This window comes from Manis javanica, chromosome 5 (assembly GCF_040802235.1).
Source record: "Manis javanica isolate MJ-LG chromosome 5, MJ_LKY, whole genome shotgun sequence".
Classification (NCBI taxonomy): domain Eukaryota; kingdom Metazoa; phylum Chordata; class Mammalia; order Pholidota; family Manidae; genus Manis; species Manis javanica.
Genome location: NC_133160.1, coordinates 113,027,451 through 113,053,590, shown reverse-complemented (window position 1 = coordinate 113,053,590; position 26,140 = coordinate 113,027,451). Strand labels below are relative to the sequence as shown.

The following is a 26,140-nucleotide window of genomic DNA, read 5'->3' as shown; positions in this document are numbered from 1 at the left end:
TAAATTACATCTCAAGGACACAGAGCTCTCCAGTCAAAAGTCCCCTCTTCTTTTAAATAATGATTAAGATTTTATCCTGGAGTTCTATATAGGATGTGTTAAGAGACAAAAGCAACAGACTCACAGAAATATTAATAGCTTCTACTTATTCAGCACTTGCTGTGCACCAAGTTCATTATGTACATTATCTCATTTAATTATGTTTAATCATAACAACAGTCCAACAATCTAATATCAGTTCCATGCCCTACATCTACTCTCCATCCCTACACCACAGCTTTACATTGTGTGTTTGTGTGGAAGAGAGAGAGACAGATGCACACCATGGGAAGGAATGTTTCTTCATACTAGCAGCCCTAACGGTTCAGTGAACTCCAGATTCACATATCCTGTTGCTTGTCTGACATCTCTGTTGAGATGTCTATGAGACATCTTAAACTTAGCATGGTCAACAACATAACCCTTGATTTCCTCTCACAAAACTCCTAGGTCTCCAGCTTTCTCTAGGGGTGGGAGTCAAGAGGAAGACCTGCAGCCCCTACTTGATGCAGGTTAGACCCTATCTCTCTAACTCCACCTCACCACTGACAGGAGCCAGGAGAGGGCCCAGAATTCACTCAGTGTGCTCCTCATGAGATCCTTAGCTCGCTTCTTCCTCCACCCTACCCATGGTCCAGCCACCACTCTACCTTGAGATGAGCAGTACTAACTTTATTATGCCCTTTATGTTCATCAGTCAGTTCAAATGCCCAGGACTCCCAGGGCTACCAGTGGAATCCAGAACTCTTGGGTGGAGCCAGGGCATTTTATCTTTTAAAGTTGCCCCATTATTCTGATGCTGTATTGAAACCCTGCTTTGTCATGACATACTGCTACAAGGCTTTTTTCCCTCCAACATTTCTGAGCCAGCAGATGTCACCTTTGTTCCTCAATCTACTTTCAGAGCACTGACATCCTTCCAGGTAAGTATCCTTTTCTCCTCCTTAATTAACTGTCCCCACTGCCAGCTTTGAATCTTATATCTGGAGATCCAACACCCCTCCTTACTGTAGTCCTCTAGCATCTGTGGTCATTCCCCACATTTCCTGAACAATTCGGCTCTCTGTGCATCATCTTATCACTGTTTAACACAACTCCTGTCATAATTCTTGGTGATTTCATATCCACATAGATGGTCTGTCCAGTACTCTGGACCTTCAATTCCTTGATATCTCCTCCTCTAATCATCCTGAACTCTCACTCCACCGTGGTCCTCATTCCCAGGGTCACACCCTAAGTACTGCCATCCCCAAAAACTACAACTCCTTCATAAGATTTCCATCTCTTTTATATCCCAACTCCAATAATCCTTCAATTTCACCAAAATCCACAGTTCATTGAGCCTACTACCTTTGCACTGTACCTCACCAAAACCCCTCCCCAACTCCACTTCTCATCCAGTTTCAATTATTATAATCACTTCCATACACCAACGTCAACTCATCCCTTTCATCTCATGATTGTCCTCATCTGGCAAACGCCCACCCTGCGCTTTCCTTCTCCAAATCATTTCAAATTCATCACCACAAACCTCCAAGAGGCTCTTCAGTGTGCTCTGGCAATCACACTACACTTCCCTAGTCCCTTCACTTGCCCCTCTCCTAGAAAACCAAACATTTCATACTTCGTCTTCTGTCCTCAAACCTCACACACTTTCTCCCCTATCCTCACTCTCAGCTGATGGCCTTATCTTTGATTTCGTTATGAGATATAAGCAGCCGAGGACAGTTTCCACACATTAACACCCCATTTAGCCACCTAGCTTCATCTGAACCCATACATTTGCCTTCTCTCCTACTTCTAAAAATAAATTATCAAGCCACAACCTAAGGTCAGTCCAACTCTGATACCCCACTCAATCTGTCTTTGTTCAAGCAGTGTCCTCTCCCATTCTCTGCCTCAACAGTTTCTGCCCTATCAATATAGAAGACTTGCTGCTATCTCCACCATCCTTAAAAGAAACCCTTTCTTGACTCCACTTACATTTCCAGCTTACAACTCTATTTCTTTCTCTTCTTTTCAAAAAAAATTCCTTTACAGAGTTGTCCACTCTTGTTGCTTTTTTCAAAATAATTTTTAAAGTAAGATATAACTCACATACCATAAAGTTACCTTTCAAATTGTACAATTCAGTGGTCTGAATACATTCATAAAGTCATGCAACCATTAGCATTATCTAAGTTCAGAACAAATCGCCACCACACAAACACCTATCCTTTTGTAGTCACTCCCTATTTCCCCCACTCCAGCCCCTGGCAACCACTAACCTTCTTTCTGTGTCTACAGATTCACCGATTTTGGACATTTCACATAATGGAATCATACCCAACTGCTTTAAAACCCAACTGATTTTTGCACCCACTCCTTTACTCAAACTGCTCACAGTAGGGTATCCAATGGCATCCAAGTTGCTAAATTTCACGGTCAATTTTCAGTGTTCATCTTAACCTCACCAGAGTCTGGCCTGCTTGGTCTCTCCCTCCCTCGGGGAACACCTTCTGTACTTGGCTTCTAGGACATTAACTGGTTTCCCTCCTACTTCACTGGCTGCTTGCTCAGTCCCTTTGGTTACTCAGCAACTGATTAGCCTCTAAATGCTGGGGTTCCCCAGGACTTTACCTACCAGATTTAGAATCTAATCACTTCTCATCACTGTTACCACTGCGGTCCAGGCCATCATCACTTCTTGCTGTGGATAATTTCAACAATCTTCTAAATGGTGTTTCTACCGTTGCCCTTCTATATACAGTGTATTCTCAAAACTACATAGCCAGCGTAATCCTGTTCTCATACAAGGTAGTTCATGTTCTTCTCTGTTTAAAACCCTGTAAAGGTTTCCATCTCACTCTGAGTAAAATACAAACCTTTTAAAAAGAGCTAGGCCTGGGCAGCCTGGGCACTTCGCACAGTCACTTCCTTGGTGGAGCTGTGGAGACTCAGCATCAGCCTGAATAGCTCAGTCCTCCTTCAGCATCCCTAAGAGCACCAGCGGCCCCTTGGTGCACAGCAGCCCCAAAGATCACAGTGGCAGAGACAGGCCAGCACACCGGCGGGTCCCGGGTGGGCTGGGCATGGTGATCTGCTCCTTACCAGCTCACCTCTTGCCGCACACATTTGCAGGATTTAAGTGCCCTGCCTGCTCAAAATGTGTACCCTCAGATGAAATGTATTTGCATCCTGTGATGTGTTTACAAAGCCAAGAATAATCTACAATGAGGATGTACTGAGTAAAGATGCTGGGGCATGTGCAATATGCCTGGAAGAATTGTAGCAGGGAAATACTACAGCAGGACTGTCTTGTCTATGCATCTATCAGAAAGGCTGATTACATGAATGGTTTGAAGTAAACAGATGTTGCTCTGAGCACCCTTCAGATTAAGCATCAGCTTCCTGTTTCACAGGTTTTCTTGTCTTTTCAAGATGCTTGAAAAATTGAGGATATGATGATCTGTCTCTGGAAAAACACAAATAAAAATGCAGGCATACTCAGCCAGAAATCTTGAGTTCTGGGAGACTTGATAATGTAGAGACTGACAATAACAGGAAAAAAAGTCCTGCTGAAGAGAGGGCAGTTGCTACACAACTCAGCAATCCAACATGCATATAAAGGACACACAGGGAGTCTGAAAATGCTGCATATCCCTTAATAGTCGTCTACTAGGTAATACTGATCAACACTTTGTATTCAGATGCCAAAGCTAACTGGTCTAAAAGTTGATTTATTTTTTAAGTTTTGTAGAGCTGGGCAACTAGTTGTGTTTTGATTTGTCTTGTTTTTTAGTTTGAAGTCTCTATTTGCCTCAACGTGATGTTTCTGCACTCATTTATATTGAATCCACACAATTTACTTCTTACAAATTGGTCTTAAATGTGAAACCAAGACATGTAATCAAGCAGTAAAACATTCTCTGAAATGTAGACCATGATCTCAAGTTCTTTGATTTTTCCCCCAAGAGACTTCTACATAGGAAAGCTGAAATATGTGTAATGACTTAAAAGTTTTAACATTATCAGAATGCAATCCAAAGAGTAAATCAAGTTTCAAAATTACATCTGAATTAATTGAATCCAGGATTATCTACTGAATTGCAATTTATTTAAATACATTGTTTCCTCATGATTTTTTTCCCACAGTATTTACTATCACTTACCTCTGTATTACTTGTTATTGTATGTCTCCACCTACTATAATGCAATTTAATGAGAAAGGATTGTTATCCATACAGTTCACTTACTATAGTCCCAGTTCATAGCATGGCAGGTATTCAGTATTTGCCAAACTCAGTAAATGTCACTATCACCTACTTAGATGCAGAAATAAAAAAAAAAAAACGAGTCAGCCCTCATTCCTTCTTTTTTCCTTATCCCCCACATCCACTCCACCAGGAAGTCCTACTACCTCTTTCTCCATGTAGGGTTAGTCCCAATTTCTCCACCTCTCTCCAACTTTACTGATAATTCCAGTGGCACCACCACTCCTTCCCTAGACTATTCTGACAGCTATTGTGTTAGTAACTGTGCTTCCAGTCTTGCTTCTCTACAATCCATTCTACATGCAGCCTTCAGAGTAAATCTGTAAAAACATAAATCAGATCATGTCGCACTCTTCAAAGGCTTTCCCCTCCAATGCACTAAGAGTAAAATCTTAATTCCTTACCATGGCCTAAAAGGCCATGTGGGGTCTGACTTCTGCCTGCACTTCCCACATCATTTTCTATGCTCTATTCTGTGCTCACTACCCTTTAGCCACACTGACTGCCTCTCTACTTCTCCAAAAAGAGCTTCTGCACTTCTTATTCCCTCTGTCTACATGCTCCTGATCTACCTTGCTCCGTATTATAGCAGAAAAGCCTTCCCTGTTCACGGGATCCAAACCAAAAGCATCCAATTCTAATGCCTTCCTATCCACTTTCACTTTCCTGACAGTCCTTATCATTATTACACGTCTACCATTGCTCACACGAAAGAGACAAAGGCTCGCATCTGCCTCATTTATCATTGCTATCCCCAGGCCTCAGAATTATATTGACACACAGTAGGTACATATGTGTGAATTTGTATTAAGTATTTAAGTGAAAGAGCAATCCTCTGAGTTAGGTATTATCTCCTACTTATATGGCAAAACACACACGCAGGCTCAGTGATTAACCCCCTGGTTACACAATTAGCCAGCAGTAGGACCAGAACTTATAGTTACTTTTGAAACCAATCCTTTAAATACAGTATTGTATGGACTCTCAACTATTACATTGTTAATAGTTGTATAGGGCTTTACACAACTCAAAGGTTTGTTTTGCCTGTATTACTTAATTTCTTGTTCTTGTTCCTCTTTATTACCACTGCCTTGATCCTTGGGAAGGCTCTCTCTCCTGGTACCCTAAACCAGAGACCACTGTTTGTTAAGAAGGATTCACATAAATATTTCTATGTAAAAATTTGGGTGTGGAGGGGAATGAAAATGGCAATCAAAACACAAACAGTTGTGTTAGCCATTGAACAAATCATAATTAGTGAGGGAAAAGCACAAAAAAGTAATTGCAGCAAATGCCTAGTAGTGATACCTGTCAAATGAGTGTCTTAAGAAAATGGCAGATTAGCATACCAAAACCACCATTTTCATTTTGTCACTTGTGGGTTTACACACCCGTAATGTTTACAATTTTTATGTCAGTACACAAAATCTCTCACAAGCTGGACCTAAGCTAAATTTTCAACCTCACCTTTTCCCGAAGCAAATTCTGACATGGAGGTCAGCCAGCTTCCGATGGGACTGAATCCTGGTTTACCTAGATATACTAAGCTAAGCTTTTGTGTCCGTCCACCCTCCCCACCCCCACCCCCTTCCCAACACAGCCCTGGACACTGAGCGCGGACTCTCGGAAACAGACGTCTGTCAAAAGCATTCTAACGAACGATTTTCATCAGGTGTTACTGACGAATTGAAGTTAAAGGTTTCCGAAAAGAAAGGGCTGAGAAATCTGTATGAAAGTTGGAGGTTGGAGGTGGGCTATTTGTCTCTCTCCACCTTTGTGAGATCGGGAAATAAACCCTGAGGCAAAATGAAAAATAAGGTCTTTAAGGGTTTTTCCTTGGCAGCGGGGTCTACAGAGCAGACAGAACAGCCAAAGATTTTTGGCAGATTTTCAAAGGTGGGAAACGAACCTTGAGGCATGTCCCTTTCTCAGCCCCTTCTCTCCTCCCGAGGGACCCCTGGGCCTAACAGAACACGCGGCGAGCAGGATCCCCACTCCACGCCTTCCCCTGCCAGTGTCTCAACCAGTCGCGCCCCCGCCTCTAGCATCGGCGCGTCGCAATCCCACCTCCTCGATGTAGGCCGGTGGGTCCCGCTTGATCAGATTCTGTAGCTGCGGCAGGTTGCTGGGCAGCTTGTTATTATTTCTGCTAGACATGCTGGCTGCTGACTGGCGCCGCGGCGGGCGGTTTTAAGAGAACCCAAACCGCTAGCACCAGCCAAACGTCTCAGCAGTGGCTGGAAATTGTGCCACATAAAACCGGAAAGAGCACATGGGAAGCTGTGCAGGCAGGCGCCATCTTGGCTCTTAAAAAGCTACATACGGTGGCCTCAGAGTGTCAAATTTACTCCCACCGCCGAAATGCTCTGTAGTGGTTTCGGTGAGATTTTTTTTTTTTGTCGGCCAATCGCTACTATACCTATCGTTTCTGATAATTGAAGTGCAAAGATTTTCCTCACATACTTGAGTTTATTTCATCATCCCGATACCTCTAGGAAGCAGATTTTTTAATCCCACAGTTTAAAATAGAAACTAAAAAAGCCCGTGGAGAATAGGTAACAACACTGTCCTATTTTAGAAAAGGGAGAAAAGAGCAATGAGGGGCGTAAATTAGTTTTTCTGTATGATTTTGAATACCTGATTTTGTTTTGTGTTTGGTTGTTTCAACTCCACGAGACCCAGACGAGGAAAAAGAGAGTGGACTGGATAAAATGTGAAAATGTTGATTGGTTTAAAAACGGAAATTTGTATTTAAAATTCAACTATTGTTTATAACCTTTGTAAGTATTCTTTAGCCAGTTTTAAATTCAGACCCTGGTAATTCAAAGAGAATACATTTCTACAATATCACAGTGTGCAAAAATAAATATGCAGTGAATGAATGAGATAGGGTGTTGTTAACACAAAAGTGCACTTGGATCACTCACCCTGTGCCAGGCACTGTAGCAAGCACTTCACAGTGTATTAACTCATTTAATCCTCAGAGCAGCTTTCTAAAGTAGGTACTATAATCATCTCCACTTTACAGGGGAGGAAACAGGCTCGGACAAATTGCCTGCCCAAGTCCATAGCTGGTGAGGAAGGTGAGATATCAATAAAGGCAATCTTGATTGTAGCTAGGTGAGAAAGAAAAAAAGTAGCTTGACAGCTGGTAGCTGGTCTGGCATTAATAGATGGGCAGTGGTAGTATTTTCCTGCTTCACATAAGCAGTTTCACAGAGCACCAACTTGAGTCCAGGTCATTTGTGACAGCGATTGGAAAAGCCAAAAACTGAAACAATTCTGTAATCACATCTGAACACAAGGGAAATCAAGACCTCTGTACAAACCACAATTAGCTTTTCAGCAGCACTGGAGAATGACTATTATATTAACTAATCATTGAATCAGGTACGTGTGAAATTATTAAGAAGTAAATGCAAGCAATAAATTTCTTTTAAAAACCTTTTTGTGGATTTAATTTTAAAAAATTTTGGGTAGGTTGCATTAGTGAGAAAAAAAGCATTTAAAAATTTTTTTAAATATTTAATATAATTCTTGTCAAAATTATAAATTTAGGCACTATGAAAATTTATCTTAAGTCACCACAATGTGACTTGTCAGTAATATTCAGGCCACATCACAAGCTTTTATTCACAATCTACATGTCAGATGCTGGGGTAAGTTCTAGGATTACAAAAATAAATAAGGCATGGGCATTTGCTCTCAGTGTTAGGAATGTTAGGTAGAAAGGTAGATATGAGCAGCTGGAAAAGGGGAAGATAAGCCTTAAAGAAAAAGCTGCCCAAACTCTGCCCAGGTCAGGGGTCCAATGTGGAGACAGCAAAGGCTTTGCAGGGAGATAACTTCCTCCCCAACCAGATCCAAAGGAGGGAACTAAGAACTGCCCAAATCCCACCCTCAGCATGGGGAAAGGACAGGCTCACTGAGCGGGATTGACTATATATAACACCTGTAAAACAAATAACCCCACTTTGTCAGTCAAAAAGGTGCCTCCTAACCAGAATGCTATATATAAGCCCCCCACCTAGCAGGTCAAGGCCTTTGTCTGCCTTGACTCTGGCCTACTCCTTCCTTGTTCGCTATTGTGTTCCTGCCTTTCAATTCTTTGTTGCAGCTGGACAAGGATGGAGGACGAACTCAACCAGTACCATCAGGAAACTCACCGACTAATAAGGGAGACAAATAGACAAATACATTTAAAATGAATAAAAGTGTTCTTACAATAGAGCGGTGGAAGCAACAGAGGGGCAACCTAGCCTAGAGGAATCAATGTTTCAATTATGGTACTACTTGACTGAAATCCTGAAAGATGACTTTTTTAGGAGGAGGGAAAGAAAGGCATTCTGCATAAAGAAAATAGCCTGTGTAAAAGTATATAGGCTTGAAAAAGTGTGGTGGATCTAAGAGATGGCCAGAAGTTTGGTATAACTAAAAGTTGAGAGGGGAGTGTGCCTCAGGGAAGGAGCTGAGGGAAACAAATCGGACAAGTTTATGTAGTCCTAATCAGGCAAGGCTTTACATGCTAATCTGAGGGCACATGGGTCAGTTCATTTTACCCACTGACACCCTACCCTGAAGGCAGGATTATTTTCTCTTTTTGATAGATGAGAAAATTAAAGCTGAAAGTGGCCAACTGAATATGTATTTTTAAAATGATAAATAATGGCTATATTTTGTACAATGTAATATACATGTATTTAATGTGTATTAACCAGATCAACACCAAGAAAACTCCATATTTCTGTATTTAGTCTTGAAGTGGCAAAGGAACTTCTTGTCTTTTTCTGACGCCCAAATAATCTTTAATCAAAGTGATTGTTCTAGAGAAGAAATCTCCTTTATACCTTTGCAAAAGAGATCCTATTATAATTATAAAATGGGCTATCATATCTGGATTCAGTGGATTAAAATTTTCTTTATTAAAGGGGCCTAGACTAGAGGGCTATTTTAAATTGTGACTGCATAAGAAGTAGTCTTTTTACTTATTTGGGGAGCCACTTTTTGGAGGGGTATGATAGTCCAGACAGCAGCGTGAGCACATCTTGAGCCATTAAGTCTCTATTACAAATAGTAGGAGGGAAGAAGGTGGAGAAAGGCAAAGGGGCACACCCCTCAGCTGAATTAGCCCTACAAAAGTTCCGAACAGTACGATACTTCTGCGTATATCTTCTTGGTCAGAACTTAGTGAGATGGATATGCGTATAGGTGTCCTTAAGCTGGGTGCAATGAACCTTTCAATAAAGGAAGGGGAGGTCATGTTTATTTTGAGGAATAAGGAAAAGTTTCATTAAGACAGATGTATTTGAGATAGGTCTTAAGGGATGTGTAGGGTTTTAATATGGGGGGATACATAGAGGATAAAGAAACAATAACTCAGTTGGGACAGGTAGTAATCTCCATCAGAGCTTATTTAAGAGAACTTTGTGGCATTCCTCAGAAAACACTTCTTTGTAAAATGAGAGTGTTGAGGAAAGCCAATTCTCATGCCAACCTAGTGGCCTTATTATGTTGCCATATGGAGGTAAAATCCATGTAATGATCAACTGAAATTTTTATTAACTTGATACTAAAAATACTTTCATTATTAATTTAGCCTTATCCAAGCAGTACTATCTGGGAATGATGGGTTTGATGTGCTGTTAATGTATTTTGAATACACATCAAAATAAGATGAAACATTCCTGAGCCTATTTAAGGTGAATACCTCTGTTTCCACATGAGATTCCATCCTTTTTTTATACTTATTTTATAGCTTTAAGATATAATTAATGTACAAGAAACTGATCATAAAGTATACACCCATGTATGCACCCATGAAAACATCATCACAATCAAGATAGTAATGATATCTGTTATCCCCGACTCCCTTTTGTTCCACTATCCTCAAATGCACATCGGCTTTCTGTCATCATAGATAAGTTTGCATTTGCAGAAACTGTATACAAACAGAATCATACAGTACCCATTCTTCTAGGTCAGGCTTCTTTCAGTTAGCATAATTATTTTTAAATTCATCCATATTGTTATGTAAGTCAATAGTTCATCCGTCTTATTCTTCAATAGTATTACATCATATGGGTATACTGCAATTTGTGTATCAGTTTACCAGCTGTTGAATATTTGGGTTGTTTCCAGTTTAGGGCTATCAATATTCACATTCAAGCCTTTATGTGGGCATATGTTGTCAGGTCTCTTGGTATATGCCTAGGAGTGGGCTGGATCATATGATAGCTTTATATTGAACTTTTTAAAGAAACTGCTAATCAGTCTTTTGCTTCCACCCTTCCACTAAAACTGTCTTTATGAAGATCACCAATCACCTTGTTGTTGCTAATGCAATGTAGTTCATGATAAGCATAAGTTCATCCTTTATTATATCTGCAGCATTGAATACAGTTGGCCTTTCCCGCCTTCGGGAAACATTTGGTAGTTGGCCTTTAAGTAGTTTCTCTGCTTCTTCCCTTGCCCCATATGGTGTGTCTTCTTGTTGTGGAGGTCAGACGGATCCTTGAATTATTAATTAGGTTCCCTTCTCAGATTTAAAGCCAAAGTCTCTCAGTGACATGGAATACCGCATTTAGTCTGCCTCCCTGGGCTTCTCTCCTGCCACACTCCCCTTTGCCCACCCTTCCACAAGCAAAAGGGCCTCCTAGCTGTCTTAAGTGTGTCAAGCCTCAGGGCTTCCCATCTGCTGAGCACCACACAAGTTTTGCTCCCTCTCTTTCCTCAGTTCTTGGCTCGAGTGACATTTTAGGAGGGAGGTTCCTTGACCTCCCATGCTGCTCCCCACCCCACATTCCTTCTGCTTTATTTTTTTCCATCGCCCCCATAAGCCTCTGTTATAGTATGTATTTACTAGCTTAACTGTTTATTGTCTGTGTTTGTGCACCAGAATTTGAGTTTAATGAAGGCTTTATTTTATTCACTGCCTTTTGTGCACACTTGGAGCAATGCATGGCACATAGTAGGTAATCAGTTAATATTTGTTGAATGAATGAATGGGCAATCTCTAGTCTCTTCAGATTCTTCAGTTGTGTGATGTATTAAAGTAAGAAATTAAAATAACTTAGATGTCTACAGGCAGGCAGAATTTACCTCAAAATCAGTAAATGACTAACATGTGACTTATAGTTATTGCCTTTCTCATTAGAAACCAATGATATTGACTACATTTCAGAAAAGCCAGGCTTATGTATTAGTGCTTTTCTAATTAAATACAGTTTTTAAAAACTGTGAGAGTAGCCACTGGAGGGAGCTCATTCTCTTCCTCTAAAGCAGAAAATCACACCATTTGACAAAATGACTGCATACAAATTACAAGAAAGTTCTTTTCAAGGCTAATTTACTCTTTCATTGTTCTTTATTTCCACCCTCCATCCTTCCAGCTTTATTATGAGTTTTGCCCACATTTCCATCTATCTTTTCCTTCTTGAGAACAGTGAAAACTATTGGGCCTGACTTTGGACAAATTTATCAACTCCACTGACTGAGTAGCCTTGCCAAGTCCCCTGGCCTTTCTGAGTAACAGTCCCGTAGCAGGAGAGACTGTGATCTTTAAGGTTTCTCCCCAGACATTACCCCTGTTGGTGTTTTGTCCAGCACACCGTAGTTTTTGTTTGATGGGTATCTGATGACTAGGCTACATTTTACAATGATGCTCCCTGCATGCCTTAAATACATTTAAATTTTAAAATAAACCGCCGAAGGGAACTACTTTAAGACTACCAAAATGTGAGGAGGCACTTCTCTAGTCTTAGCTTATTTTGATAACAAGTTGATGGAAATTAGAAGACTCAAGAAGATAAAGTTTCATTCTTTCTTTATTTCCTATCAAATGCATTACCAAGCGATGTCGAGGGATTTCCCGCATTGCTCCATTCCTCTGCCTGACGGTGAGATTCTCCAGTTGTCCAGGCTTGCATTTAAAACGGAATGTTACACAGCAGTGTTTTAAAGCTGGTCATCCCACAACAGGGAATTTCTCACTGGTCTTCTTTATCTTTACTCCAGCCCACTGTCATTTTTACAATCTGTCCTCCTGTCTCCCTCTACTGCCTTTCTTTTTGCTGTTCTGGAATCCCAGCACTCTCCTTAGCTGCCAGGGATAATTCCTGTTTCTTTCTTATTCAGAGAAATGTAGTTCACTTTTGCTTTAACTTCCATTCCATAGAACCTCGTATGCCAGTCTGGTCCTAATCAAAGGCTCCAAATGAGAGATGTCTATCTGCCTTGAGGTTAATTCTGCTGCTTTTAATATTGTAGAAGTGATTGCTGACATTTCTCTTTTTAAGTAACAAACCTCTTTTCCTGTGTTATATGGTTTGACATTTGTCCAGTCACACTTACAAATTTTGATACTTAAGTTCCTTCTTTTGGAAGAAGGTCAGATTGTTTACTCTGATGGTGAAAGAAAGCCAATGGGTGGCTGGGCCTACCTGCTCCTGTACTCTATACAGAAGGCAGAGCCAAGGCCTCCATCCCTAGAGGTGCAGAATTTTTAAAGCAAAAACTGTTTAGGAAAACAATCAACTTGAAATAGTATAATGAAATACTATATTTAGAGGATGAGATTTCTGTATTTGGATAGCAAACATTTAAAGAAAGCAAAAAGTTCATATGATTTGACATCCTTCCTTCTAATCTTTTATTAATTTGGCCCAGTTCAAAATCTTATTCACAGACTTAGATTTGATTGCTCCTTTGTGATTTACTTACTTCTTTAAAATGTACAGTGGAAAACTCTCCCGGGAACTTTAAACCAACTTGGTATCAAAATATGCCAACTGATCTCTTGGCCCGTGACTACCTAGGAACAAATTCACTCCTTATTAGTAAGGAAGGTTCCTTGTTTTTTCTTCTCAATGTCATCTTTTCTCTATACTGGCTAAAAAAGCAAATGACACTATTATAAACCCCCTGTGATTGCAATCTCTTTATCTTTCTTTCTAATAAGAAAGCAACTTTCCATTTCCCAGGAGGCGTAAGGAAATTTCAAATAGTTTTCTTCCAATTAACCAATGAAGAGGTCACTGGCATTAAAATTCAAAAGTAGTTTATGGATTAAATATTCATATTGACTTCTTTACCAATTTCTCTAATATTTAAACTTTATGCGGATACAAACTGCTTTCTGGTATATCAAAAAAATTTTAATTTTTACTTAGAGAACAATTCTTCATGAAGTCATTTTGTGACAGGGCAGTCACGGGGGAAAATTTCAGTGTGACTGGGAGTATTCTGGGATGTAGTCATGGAAGATCAAGACTTAAGTCATGTGTAAGTGGAAGACAGATAGATTGGGGCAGGGAGGCGGTTTAAGGAGAGCAGATAAACAAGAGCATAAATGAGCATGGAAAGTTCAGTTGACCGTAGTAATAGTTGAGATTGACTTGGAAAAGGCCTGGAAGAAAATTTAGGATGTAGCATATGTCAACCAACTAAAAAATACATATTTTAAATGCTTGTTAAGTGCTAGGTACTGCTCTTCTCTTCTAGGCAGTGTTAGGATGCAGTGGGGAAGAGGACAAAGTTTTCTGCAGTCAAGAAACTTAATATTTGTGGTGAGGTGGGGGACAGGCAATAACTACATAAATGTTTTAAAAAGATAATTTCACATTGTGATGAAGTTTCATTGATCTTTCTGATTGTGATAAGAGAGAATGAAACAGACTATAGTCATATTTTTAAAATCATGCAGCCTTTTTAGCTGAAAACTAGGACAGACCTCCCCTGTGTGTATGCTTTTTTTTTTGTTAGTTTACATTTGCATTATTAGTACTATCTTCTATATGAATTTCTCAGTAGGGCTCTGTACAGGCATTTGCTCATTTTGTCAAGGCTGGCTTAGTTAGCACTCTATCTTATTAGCCTCGTAATCCAGGTTCTAGTTTAGAGTCAGCCAAAGAGGACTGTGCCCAACCCATGGCTGCAGCATGCAGGAGGGGACTGGCTGAGGGAGGGCTGGTGGAAGTCTCACTCTTCTGGCAGGAGATCAGCATGAGACAAATCACCACCCAATGTGTGCATTGAGTAAAGCTGCCAGGATCAATTGCTGGGCTCAGATTTATAGTACATCTTCAGTTCTTTCTTATTTCTTTAAACAAGAATTTGTTACAAATACTCTCATTTAATCCATCCCATAGGGTGCACACACCCCACTTTGGGAAGCACTACAACGCAGAGTGTCTGGGGTGAGGATGGCTATTTCACTAAGAGTGATAAGGGGAAGACAGTCTGTGAAGAGACATCGAAGCTGAAACTCAGGATCAGGCAGGACCAGCCATGCAAAGAAGTTGCTTCAGGCATGGATATGCCAGTTAGGGAAGCAGAGCCACTCTGAACATTATGGGAACACAAAATTCACTACAGGAATCATCTCTCCCCGACATACTATATATATATATGTGTGTGTGTGTGTGTGTGTGTGTATTTTATTAAAGTATCGTTGATATACAATCTTATGTTGATTTTCAAATATACAACACAGTGGTTCAATAGTTACCCAGATTATGAAATCCTTATCCCCTCTATCAACATAGTAAGATGTTATAGAATCATTAACTAATTCTTCATGCTGTACTACCATCTCTGTGACCAACTTATATTGTGATTGCAAATTATTATGCCTCTTCCCTTTCACCCTCCATCCCCTCCCAACCCCTTCCCTTTGGTAACCACTAGTCCCTTCTTGGTGTCTATGAGTTTACTGCTATTTTGTTCCTTCTGCTTTGCTTTGTTTTTATACTCCACAAATAAGTGAAATCATATGGTATTTGTCTTTTTTCCATCTGGCTTATTTCATTGAGCATAATATCCTCTAGATCTATCCATGCTGTTGCAAATGGGAGGATTTTTCTTTTTATGGCTGAATAATATTCCATTGTGTATATGTACCACCTCTTCTTTACCCATCCATCTATTGATGCCCACTTAGGTTGCTTCCATATCATAGCTATTGCAAATAGTGCAGTGATAAATATAGGGGTGCATATGTCTTTTTGAATCAGGAATTTTGTTTTGTTCTGGTAAATTCCTATAGTGAAATTACTGGGTCAAATGGCATTTCTATTTTTAGTTTCTTGAGTTGCTTTCCACAACAGTTGTACCAATTTACATTCCCACCAACAGTTACTACAGGAATCACCTTACACAGTTGAGGGAGGATCTCAGAAGTAAAAGTCTGAAAGGATACTGCAGGAATTGGAGAAAATTCACTGACCAGTCCTACAGAAGCACTGTTAATTACAGTTAGACACTTTAGAGCTTGTGAGAAAATCCAAGAAACCAAGCCTGTCTGGCAGCCAAACTGAGTCTGTTAGATGCCTGTGGGAAGCTGTTGAGTCTTAGTAACTACTGCCTCTGTGGGAACTACTTTCAAGTACCTGATGGAAGACCTGGGACCATTGTTGGTCACAAAGCGAGCCGTCATGAAGATGAGGTGATCATGGAAGAAAGCAAGGGCAAAATGGGATCCTCCAGATGCCCCTGTGTCTGTCATCATATCTAATCCAGAGTGATGGCCATTCCTCAGGTCTGCCCTCCAAATCTCACACAAGTACCTCTTTAGCTAGCTCTAACCTACAGCCGCACAGGGAGGAGGATTCTGGGAAGTGGAGTCCCCAGCTTAATCTAGTTGATGCTACACAAACAGCACAACAGAGAACAGAAGAGCATATGCAAAGGCCCTGAGAAGGAAAAGAAAACAGTGTGCTCAAGAGACAGAATGAAGGGGAGCTGAGGCTCACTAACTGAGGAAGAGGGTGGAGAGAGCATGGTTAGAGAAGCAAGTGGAGCCCAACTCATGGAGGGCTTGGAAGGCTCTGGTCTGTTTGACTTAATTCTAAATTACAGGATTTTAAGCATGGTAGTAGTATTCTGTGAGTTATACTTTGAAAAAGGATCATTCTGGCTGTCATGAATGGTAAGGAAGCAAGAGAAAAGCTGACTAAAAGAGGCAGCAGGGAAAATAAGAGGCCATTAGGTAGTCTAGAAAAGAGACAATGATGGCTTGGATTATGGGTATAAAAATGTAGATAAAAGAACTGGTCAGATAGGCTTTTGGTTTCACTTTTTCAGTCCTGGAAACATCTCTTTGCGTATGAGGTGTGGAACACCTTTTATAAAGTAGTCAGGGAAGATTGGGACTGACTCTGAGTACTTTCTATCCACCGAGATGTATGCTGGGCCTGTTCCTCACAACAGTCCTGAATGAGGAAACTGGTACACAGGAAAGATTGAGTAGCATCCTAAGGCCACACAGTTTACAAGTGGTGGGCTTCTGATCCTAATCCAGATATCTCAGAATACAGAGTCTTATCTCTTTCTGCAGCACCCTGCTGTCTCTCAGTTTAAGGCCCTTTTGGGTAGTCATCTCCACCGTCAGCAGCTGCGCCCTGCCCAAATATCACACCTGTCTGGCCTCTCAAGTGTACCTCAGATGTACAAGGTTGATATTCTCCGTCCACTCTCATCCTTCTTAGAGACTCCACACTGCATAATCCCTCCAGCCCAATTTTCCTGGACTCTTAAATAACGTATCCTATGTTTAGGTCTCCTCTGTGACTACTTGAGGCTTTATAATATCTAAACATACATACTTTCAAGATACAAAAAGAGGATGTTTTTGGTTTCCTAGGAGTATAGCATTACCTTTCAGCATTAGAAAATAAATTGCATCCCACATAATTTTTATAAGTCACTGGTTGTCATAAGGTATTATTGTCATATGTCTTATGTCCCCAAAAAGCCCTTTAAAGGGCTTCCATATCTTTATTTCAATTACACCCTGAGATAAAAACAAATGAATAAGGACATGTAGGAATTTCTGTTAAGCATACAGTTAAGGTGCATGTTTAAGATATCAAAACATCAAGATTTGTTTTCTGCAATGGTCCATTTATTGAAACTACTGTCTTTTAACAAAGAAACTTTCGAAGTACAAAGTATATATGCCAGTACTGCTTTGAACTTAATTACTTGCTTAGAGAGTACATGTGTGTATATCAGTGATCAATGATTATCCTGTATATGTATATAAACATATATATGTCATCACTACTGAGTCAAAACACGCGGTCTTTAGTTGTTATGCACTGTCCACTTTACCTGTGACATGACTGGTAACTGGGTCACAGACTCTCCAATGATGGAACATTTAGATTTTTCAGGGGAGTTACATGGAAGGAGCTAAAGAGCTTCATGATTGGATAAGATGCTGTTTGGGTGGGCTCACCACTGGGCCACAGTGTAAGAAGTGACAAAATCTGGCAAAGAATGTGTAAGTTTAAACTCAGGCCAAGGACATCCTCCCCTACACACCTGCAGAGGTTCACTAGGCACCAAGCATACCTCTACTATAATGATTTGCTGCCTATCTCTTGGTATCTTAATACCCTTCATCATGAGGCCTGGTTTGGTAATGGATAATCACAATACTTTACAAACAGACAAGGAGCTGCCTATTTACCTAAAATGAGTCTAAAAACAGATTTTGGTGGCTTTCTTGTCAGATCATAGAAAGCTAAGGCTTGTCAGGAATGGTACTGAAGAAAGTTTTGTATTGGGTCAGGGAAGCTTAGCACTGGTTATCTCTAAAGCTCCTTCTCTTTTGGATTCTATGATACTAGGTGTCTTGTATACTTTATGATAACAGTTCAGAATATCCACAGTGTTTTGAACATTTCCTTCCTATTTGTTGGAAAGGCCAAGTTAACGTCATGTCATAGTAAGACAAGGATGTTGCATCAGCCCCGGTCCCTGCAGGGACTGAGGTCTGAAGATACCAAGTAAGAGCTACCAGGGGCTAGACAATACTCAGCTGCCAATAAGCAGCCAGCTCTGGCTTGGAGGAGACGGTTTGGTTGCCCTCTTACCTGCAATTGCAATTAAGAAATTATTCAAAACCTAGGTCCACAGTATTTTAGGCATGAAGGCAAATTGAGGAAAATAAACTGCAGCCTCTGCCCTCAAGGAGCGATAATCTAAGTGAAGAGAAAAATACTTAGAAAATAATTAAATGCTCACCCGTGTTGTACGGAAACACAAGTGAAACAGGAGTTTTAAGATGATCCAGGTGTCCCGAAGGTTTTTTTTCAGAGGCAGGAGAAAAGTGAGCCTTGGCCTGAACTGAGTGAGGATAAGTGGGGAGAAGAAGGCATTCCTGTGGGATGCTGGGGAAAGACTGAGAAAGGTGTAGACCCAGGTGAGCAAGAGCATGACCTGGATAGCAGAGGAGGCAGGCACTGAATTCGACGGGATGGTGAGGAACCGGCTTAACTGAAGCAAAGGGGAACAGTAAGAAATAAAGCGGTCAGCCTGGGCTGACAAGATGGGGTCACACAGCCTCAAAAGCCAGAGAGAAGGTTCTGAAAGCCAAGGGCTAGTGTTCACCAGTGGTAGTCCCTGGAGACAACCAGCATGGGTCTCTCAGATATGCTGTATACGAGGCAGGCTGTCAGCTAATTCAAACACAGATGCTGATACCCATGGCAGCTTGGTGAGGTCCAGCTCGATTCCAACCTGCCTGGCTTATCAGCATGCTGACAGGCTGTGGCTTGCTGATAGGCACCTAGGAATGCTCTCTGGATGCTGCCTTGTGGCCTGCCTGGGAAGCCTCGGCCTGCTCTCCCATGCAGTTGCTGTGTTTGGGATGTGGCTGTGAGGTTACTGAGATCATGGTCTTATGCATGACGAAATTCAGTTGGTTGGAGGTGGAAGAACAAAGACAAACCACAGCCTCTAACAATTCTCAACATTTGGATTTTAAAAGCAACTTTCTAGCCTTAATTACAATTTACAATAATGCTTTAAATTTTCTATCAAATGAATAAGCTTATGTATTAAGATGCCATCCCTTTTTGGAATTATTTCAGTATAATTAAGAAGAATCTTTTAAACACAAAATACTTGTTGGTTAAGTAGTCATTTATGCAGTCTTCTTCTGGTGAGGATGTCGAGCTTTTTTAACCTTCAGAACCTTCCTGTTTTTTTGAGATTTTTTCCATTTCCTCTGCTTTTTCTTTTGGCTGACCTGTGAGGAGAGGAAAAAAAAGGGTAAAGTTTTTTACCTTACCATTTTTCCTTCCTTATATTATAGTTGGGTTCTTGAGGCTGTGGTCTTTCTTTATCTGCAAAACCGGTCGGTTTAAAGATGCTTCCCTCTCCAAGGGGCTGCCTGTAGTTCTCTCTTCCCCAACTCCAACTGGTCTTCTTTTGTCCGTTCTCCTGGACTCTTCCTACCCTCACTCCAATCTTGCTTATGACCCACCTGTCCCTCTACAACCTACCGAGGTTGGTACTATTACCATCTACTTTTCACATATGAGGAGACTGAGGCTTGGAGAGGGTGACTTATCTGGAGTCACACGGCTAGGATGTGGCTTAACCATTAGTCCGTCAGACTGCAGACACCAAGCTCCCAGCTATGTATTCTGTGGCCCTCTTCAAACTTAACTTCTTAGCAGGTCACAGAGGATCACTCCTGCTTTGTCCTGGTCTACTTTTCTACCTCAGCACCTTCATTTCGTCCACACAAATTTCAGCCACATTACCTAAGGCTGCCTGACCACCACAACTCTCTCATGGTGCCGCTTCTTTCCATGCTGCCCTCCTCCTGGTGAGCCACTTGTTCTTCAAGACCCAGATCAAGTGTCACCTGATAGGAAAGTCTTCCTTCACACTTGCTCCCTGCTCCCATCTCTAACAATTAATTACTCCTTCTTTATAATCTGCAAGGTTCTTGTACAAATCTTTATATTTCTCATATTGTACTCTAATTGCTCATATATTTGCTACAGCCAGAAAGAACCATGTCTTATTACTCTTCTATCCTCAGTATCCACTATTCAATGAAATATATATTTATCATACTGAATGAGAAAAACAACTCCCTACCCTCATGGAACATATATTGTAGTGGGGGAGACAGACAGGTGATATTATAGGCAGAAATACAATTATACCTCAAGGCGATGACACCATTCTAGGAACAAAATAGGAGCATAGTCATATGAATGAAGAATGTATCCTGAAAGGAATTACATAGATTCTTTGTCTTTCAAAATCAATTTCTAAAAGAAAGAAAATTTTGTTTCTCCTTTACACCAACCTGTTTCTCCCATTCTTTAATCAATTTTTTCACAACTGCTGAATCTGGGTTTAGACATGTTTGAATCCCATTCTTCATTGTAGCACTGCCAAGGCAATAGCAACAAGATTTTTCTTTTAATTTTTAATAATTTAAATGTTTCGCTTTACCCCCACAATTCATTTCCCCAATTACAATGTATCTGTGACCTCACAATAAGCATCTGAGACTTCCAGGCTTTTTCCTGCCTTCTCATTTTCCAAGGGAGTGAGGGGACTTAGATAAATCTCTAGGATAGCACATAATAGTGAATTTTAAAACATCCACCAGGCATATGCAATGGAAGAAACTTGTAGCTAAAGATAATAATGGTTCTGTTGTGCTGGAAATAGCTATTTCTGTATAAGCACAGAAGCAAAATAGAAACCTTGTCAACAAACCTACTTTTTTTTTTGCAGGAACAGTGAAAGTCAGCATGAATTTTGCTAAATTTCTAATGAAACTGCCTAAAATATAATAAAATGTTTTCTGAGGACAAGATTAACAGAGTGGTTGAACTTTTAAAAATACTTACAGCAGACTCTCCATGAATAATTAAAAAAATTTTTTTAAATTTCTCTGTATAATCTGAGAATCCGAGTAGTCATTCTATATATAATCCTCAATGTAGGTTACAAAAGACTTAAAATATGCATATCCTTTAACCTAATAATTCTAATTTAGAAAGGTATTATTAATGGGAAAGAATTAAAGAGACAGTATTGCCACAATAACAGTTTGATTTCAATAGCAAAAATTTGGAAATAATTTATACTTAGGCATTGGTCATATAGATTATGATGCATTCATATGAAGGAATACAATTTGGCCATTAAAAATGACTTTATTAGAAAAAATGACATAATGGAAGATTAACTGACACATGGAAATGTTCATGGTACAATGTTAAAGAAAAGGCAGATTACAAAACAGTATGTAGTGGATGATTTTATTTTTGTATATATATATAATGTATATAAATATATGTATATATATTTTGTGTCTATATATGCACACATAAAGTGAATGAGAGATTTGGAAGACAAATGTCAAGTTTTTGTCAGCAGTGGAAGGATTAGAAAGGATTTTTATTTTCTTCTTTTGGGTTATCCGCATTAATCATTTTCTACAATGAATATGTATTAGAGACATAGCATCCTTGCTCCTAATCTCTACCAGAAGTTCCTTGTTTTTTCAGAAGAAAAGAAAGTAGACCAGATTTATGGAGGAGCAACCATCTGAATTTTAAGTGTCTGTATGGCCAAGTATTCCAAGGGTAATATTTATGCTAAATTTAATTTTCTTGCCAGTATGGTACATGCAAGTTAGATGAGTTTTTACTTACATGATTTCAGTTTTCTCACAAGAAAGGCTTGGGGCAAATTGTTTAAGTTCCTTCAAGGATTTTAAGTGGATCACCCCTTGGCTGGTGTTGATGCAGGAACAGCGTCTGTTCCTCCTTATTAGGGCTCCTAAGGGAAAGAAAAAGGATACAACACGTTGGTTTAGGGAAATGTCTCAATTTAGGTGTTCCATCAAAATGACATATTTGACTTAGTCATGATTATCACTATCATTTACTGAGTGTCTGTTAATCATTATGACAAATTTCTGAAGTAGGTTTTATCTCCATTTTATAAAAAAGCTCAGGTTCAGGGAAGTTATGTATATGTAAAGAACAAAGTCATCCATTCAGCTTGTAGAGAGCCAGTGCAGGATTTCAGCTCTGGTCTCTCTGAGTCCATTGCTCTTAATCACCATATCTTAACAACCTTAGGAAAAGAAATTTTCACAAAATTTAATAAATACCTGAGGCAGGCCAGACACCTAGATACCTAATTTATGTGTGCTATATGGACTGCAGTTTTGTAAACAACTCCCAAAGCCATTTATTATCTGATCCTAGTGGAAGGGAGTTGTTGGTTTGGATAGAAAGTTCTGTTTATAACAACCAGTCACCACAACCATCCTCAGCCTCCCCACTTGCTTGCTTTTCAGTAGTGCTTTACATTTTTGAAAACTGTTTTAAGTACACTGTCTTCATTCCTTAATTATTTAATTCATTCAACATACTTAGTGCTTACTATATGCATTGTGTGGTCGGTAGAAAAAGTTTGACTATAAAATCCCCATCTTATAGTTGAGGAAAACTGAAGTCTAGAAAAGTTCATTAATTTGCCCAAGGTTACAAAGGTAGTTAGTAAACAGGCCTGGGACAACCTCTCTGATGACTGGATCCTTAATTGGTTAACCACGGACATACTTAGAATGAAATCAGGGTGACAAAATAATTTAGGTGACAGACTCTTTTATATCATTATCACCCAGTTCAATAAGCATTTATTGAATACTTATTATATGCCAGTAATTCATACACCTGGACTGAGAAGACTTGTTTTATTTGGCAGTCACATCACTTTCTGCTGCATGCAAAACAATCACCTTTATTGGACAAATGAGGAGGCTTTTATAGCAATTCATATCTCTGACTTTAATAACTTAATATAACTCAAACCCCTTACCTTGAACTCCAATCAGAGTCAGGAAGATGACACCCAAAAGGAGAGGAATACCACTTTTCTTCATGGTGGTGGAATGGTTCTACTGAGTTAACTCATGTATTGAATTTCAAGCCTGAGATTCTTTAGAGAACATGCTCTTAGGAATTGTATTTATTTAGGAAATCCATTTTCCCCTTAAACTCTGATTGGCTGGTGTTAGCTGATAAGCTAAACTGACCACAGACTTAATTGTGCTGGGGGAAACCCTACTCTCAGATCCAAGGGAATTTCTGCATGTTTTATTTCCATTTCACATAAATGAGTGGTTTATAATAAGGGATGTGAAACCAGCAACACTAGCAGCCTGTTCAGCACACTCATTGCTACTCTTCTGAGAGAAGAACAGGTTATGTACTGTATATGAATATAATATGATCATACAACAAGGGTTGGAGATGTGGTTTCCAGATGGGAAATATTAAAGTCCACATAAAATTTAAAATATCCCTACTACTTATAGAATATCCTTCTTTATAATATATGGCTACATTTATCTTTCTTATATTGCCTACCCAACAATATTAAACAATCAAAATAAATTGGAAAGCAGCTTAATTTCTTCAGGGTTGAGATAGCTTTTGACGGTGGTAAGCCCATTCTGTTTTTTATGTCACCACTGCTATAGATTATATTTTTTAATGGTTAGACTAATATAAAGGATCAGCTGAAAATAGACAAATGGGAGTACATCAAATTGAAAATTTTTATGCATCAAAGAGCAATCCACAGAGTGAAAAAGCAAATTATGGAATGGAAGAAAATAATTGCAAATCATATATCTGATAAGTAGTTAATATCCAAAATATGTAAGAAACTTCTACAACACAACAGCAACAAAACAAAACAAAACCCAAATAATCTGATTAAAAAAATGGGCAAAGACCTAAATAGACATTTCTCTAAAGAAGGTATACAGCCAATAAGCCCATGAAAAAATGCCTAATCATTAGCAAATGCAAATCAAAACTACAATATCACCTCATACCCATCAAGATGCCACTAAACAGAAAATAACAATTGTTGATGATGATGTGGAGAAGTTGGAACCCTTGTGCATTGCTGGTGGTAATGGAAAATGATGCAGCCATTATGGAAAACAATATGGATTTTCCTCCAAAAATTAAAAAAAGAATTATCATATCATATGATCTAGCAGTCCCACTTCTGGGAATATATCCAAAAGAATTCAAAGCAGGATCTTGAAGAGGTATTTGCACTCTCATGTTCATCATAGCATTATTCGCAATAGCTAAGAAGTAAAGCAAGCCAAATGTCCATTGACAGATAAATGGACACAGAAAATGTAGTATCTACATACAGTGGAATACTATGCAGTCTTAAAAAAGAAGGTGGTAAAAAGCACATAACATCAAATTTACAAACTTAACCATTTCTAAATGTACAGTCAATAGTATTAAGTATATTCACATTGTACAACAGAACCAACTTTTGTCACATGCTACAACATGGATGAACCTTGAGGATATTACATTGAAATAAGCCAGTCACAGAAGGACAAATATTCAAATGAAGCATCTTAAATCAAATCTTAGAAACAGCAAGTAGAAAGGTATTCCTGGAGGAAAGGGTGAAGTGAAATTAGTCTTTACTGGGTATAGAGTTTCAGTGCTGCAAGATGAAAAAGTTCTAGAGATCTGTTGTACAACACTGAATATACTTAATACTATTGACTGTACATTTAGAAATGGTTGAGATTGTAAATTTGATGTTATGTGCTTTTTACCACAATAATAAAATAAAAAAAAAAAGAGTAAGGGATTGGTTACATGTAATGGAGACCCAAATTAATAGAGGCTAAGTAAGATACAAGTGTATTTCTCCCTGAGAGAGGCAGGTGGGTTAGGGCTTGTATGGTGGTTCTTCTCCATGAGGTCTCTCAGGTTCCTCCTACCTTGTTGTTTTATCACCATGTCTAGGTTGCTGCCCTCATGTATATGGCCCAGGGGGGCTTGGCACCATGTCTACTTTCCAAATACAGAATGAAGGGAAGAGAGAAAAAAGGGCAATTCCCTGATTTTAGACCCATCCTGCAATTTGCACTGATCACTTTCCATCACCTACCACAGGCCAGAACTTACTCACATCCCACACCTAGCTACAGAGAAGTTAAGAAATGGGATCTTTATTCTAGTTGATTCACTAAAATTTGGAGGCTCCATTACTGTAGAACAATGTTCAACCTTTCTGTATTGTTATTGCTGCTCCTGAGATAAATTTCTTCCTAAAGAGAAGAATTAAGTATTGAGAAGTAGGATTTTGTTGGGTTGGGTTGGACTTTGGTGGGCCACTACTCATTGTAATATTGAAGATGTTTTTTAGCCCCTCCCAAGAACCAATTTTTGTCCCTTTGAGGGCAGTCTCCTCCAACGCCCACCCAAATGAGAATGCGTGCTGTAGATTAGGGCGGAAAAGGTGAGCATTTTCTGTTGCATGATGCCCATTTTGGACTGGTTTCTAGATAAATTATTAATGCTAAATACAACATTACAGAATTCTTTTTGAAGAAAACTTGTGGTGACTTGGGTTCAGGTCCCAGCTTTGCTACTTAATGATCACGTGCAAAATACTTCTGCAAGCCTCAGTTCCCTCAGCTGAGAAAACTTACAGATTTCACAGGTTGTTAAAATAATGGCAACAATACATTGTCAACTGCAAAGCACCATAAAACTAGTGCCCATTCTTTCTGGCTCTTAGCTAGATGGAAAATTTTGCGGATACACTCTAAGGCCCAGCATTGCCTGTTCTTTCTCATCTTTCCAGCTTCTTCTGGCATAACTCTCTGCCCTAACACTGTTTTTCAGTTTCTCAAACGCCCAGTGCTCTTTCCCATCGCACTGTTTTTATTCATGCTGTTTCTCTTCCTGGAATGCCATGCCAGCTCCATCTCATACCCACTGTCTTGTAATCTTACCCACCTTAAATATCCAGTTTGGCATTTCCCCTGGGAAGATTTCCCTGATCCCCAGACATGGTCAGATCTCCCACTATATGCTCTCCTTGCAGTGTTAGGTTTATCTGCAATGTCATGGTGAACATCTTAAAGGCTTGTGAGGGTCCAGATCTGCGCACAGTAGGTGTTCAGTAAATGCACGCGCGGAGGGAGGGAGTAAGGGAAGGCCCCAGCCCCGTTCAGTGCTGCC

General features: G+C 39.7%; 2 protein-coding genes and 1 pseudogene across 3 annotated transcripts in view; 1 reads left to right on the top strand and 2 right to left on the bottom strand.

Moving 5' to 3' along the window:
• Nucleotides 1–6,606, bottom strand: part of SDAD1 (SDA1 domain containing 1) — a 28,780-nt gene extending 22,174 nt beyond the window's left edge. For both annotated transcript variants that reach the window (XM_037003307.2, XM_017667412.3), the window contains exon 1: nucleotides 6,360–6,606. In XM_037003307.2, coding sequence (XP_036859202.2) covers nucleotides 6,360–6,449 — 90 coding nt within the window. In that variant the 5' untranslated portion in view covers nucleotides 6,450–6,606. The remainder of the gene's footprint in view (nucleotides 1–6,359) is intronic.
• Nucleotides 546–6,353, top strand: LOC140849699 (E3 ubiquitin-protein ligase ZNRF2 pseudogene; annotated as a pseudogene).
• A 12,541-nt stretch (nucleotides 6,607–19,147) lies between the features above and the next one.
• Nucleotides 19,148–23,075, bottom strand: CXCL9 (C-X-C motif chemokine ligand 9). Its single transcript, XM_037003412.2, has 4 exons — nucleotides 22,941–23,075; nucleotides 21,764–21,890; nucleotides 20,401–20,485; nucleotides 19,148–19,323 (listed from the first exon to the last, which is right to left on the bottom strand). Exons 1-4 carry the CDS (start codon nucleotides 23,002–23,004, stop codon nucleotides 19,219–19,221), a joined length of 381 nt encoding a protein of 126 aa, XP_036859307.1. The 5' UTR covers nucleotides 23,005–23,075; the 3' UTR covers nucleotides 19,148–19,218.
• Nucleotides 23,076–26,140: the final 3,065 nt, after the last annotated feature.

Excerpts from the sequence above, each read along its gene's own strand:
- CXCL9 (XM_037003412.2), bottom strand. The coding sequence starts at position 23,004 with ATGAAGAAAAGTGGTATTCCTCTCCTTTTGGGTGTCATCTTCCTGACT. Across the intron at positions 21,891-22,940 it reads GACTCTGATTGGAGTTCAAG|GAGCCCTAATAAGGAGGAAC; the intron begins GTAAGGGGTTTG and ends TCTTTCCCTTAG. Across the intron at positions 19,324-20,400 it reads TTAAAGAATGGGAGAAACAG|GTCAGCCAAAAGAAAAAGCA; the intron begins GTTGGTGTAAAG and ends CTCTCCTCACAG.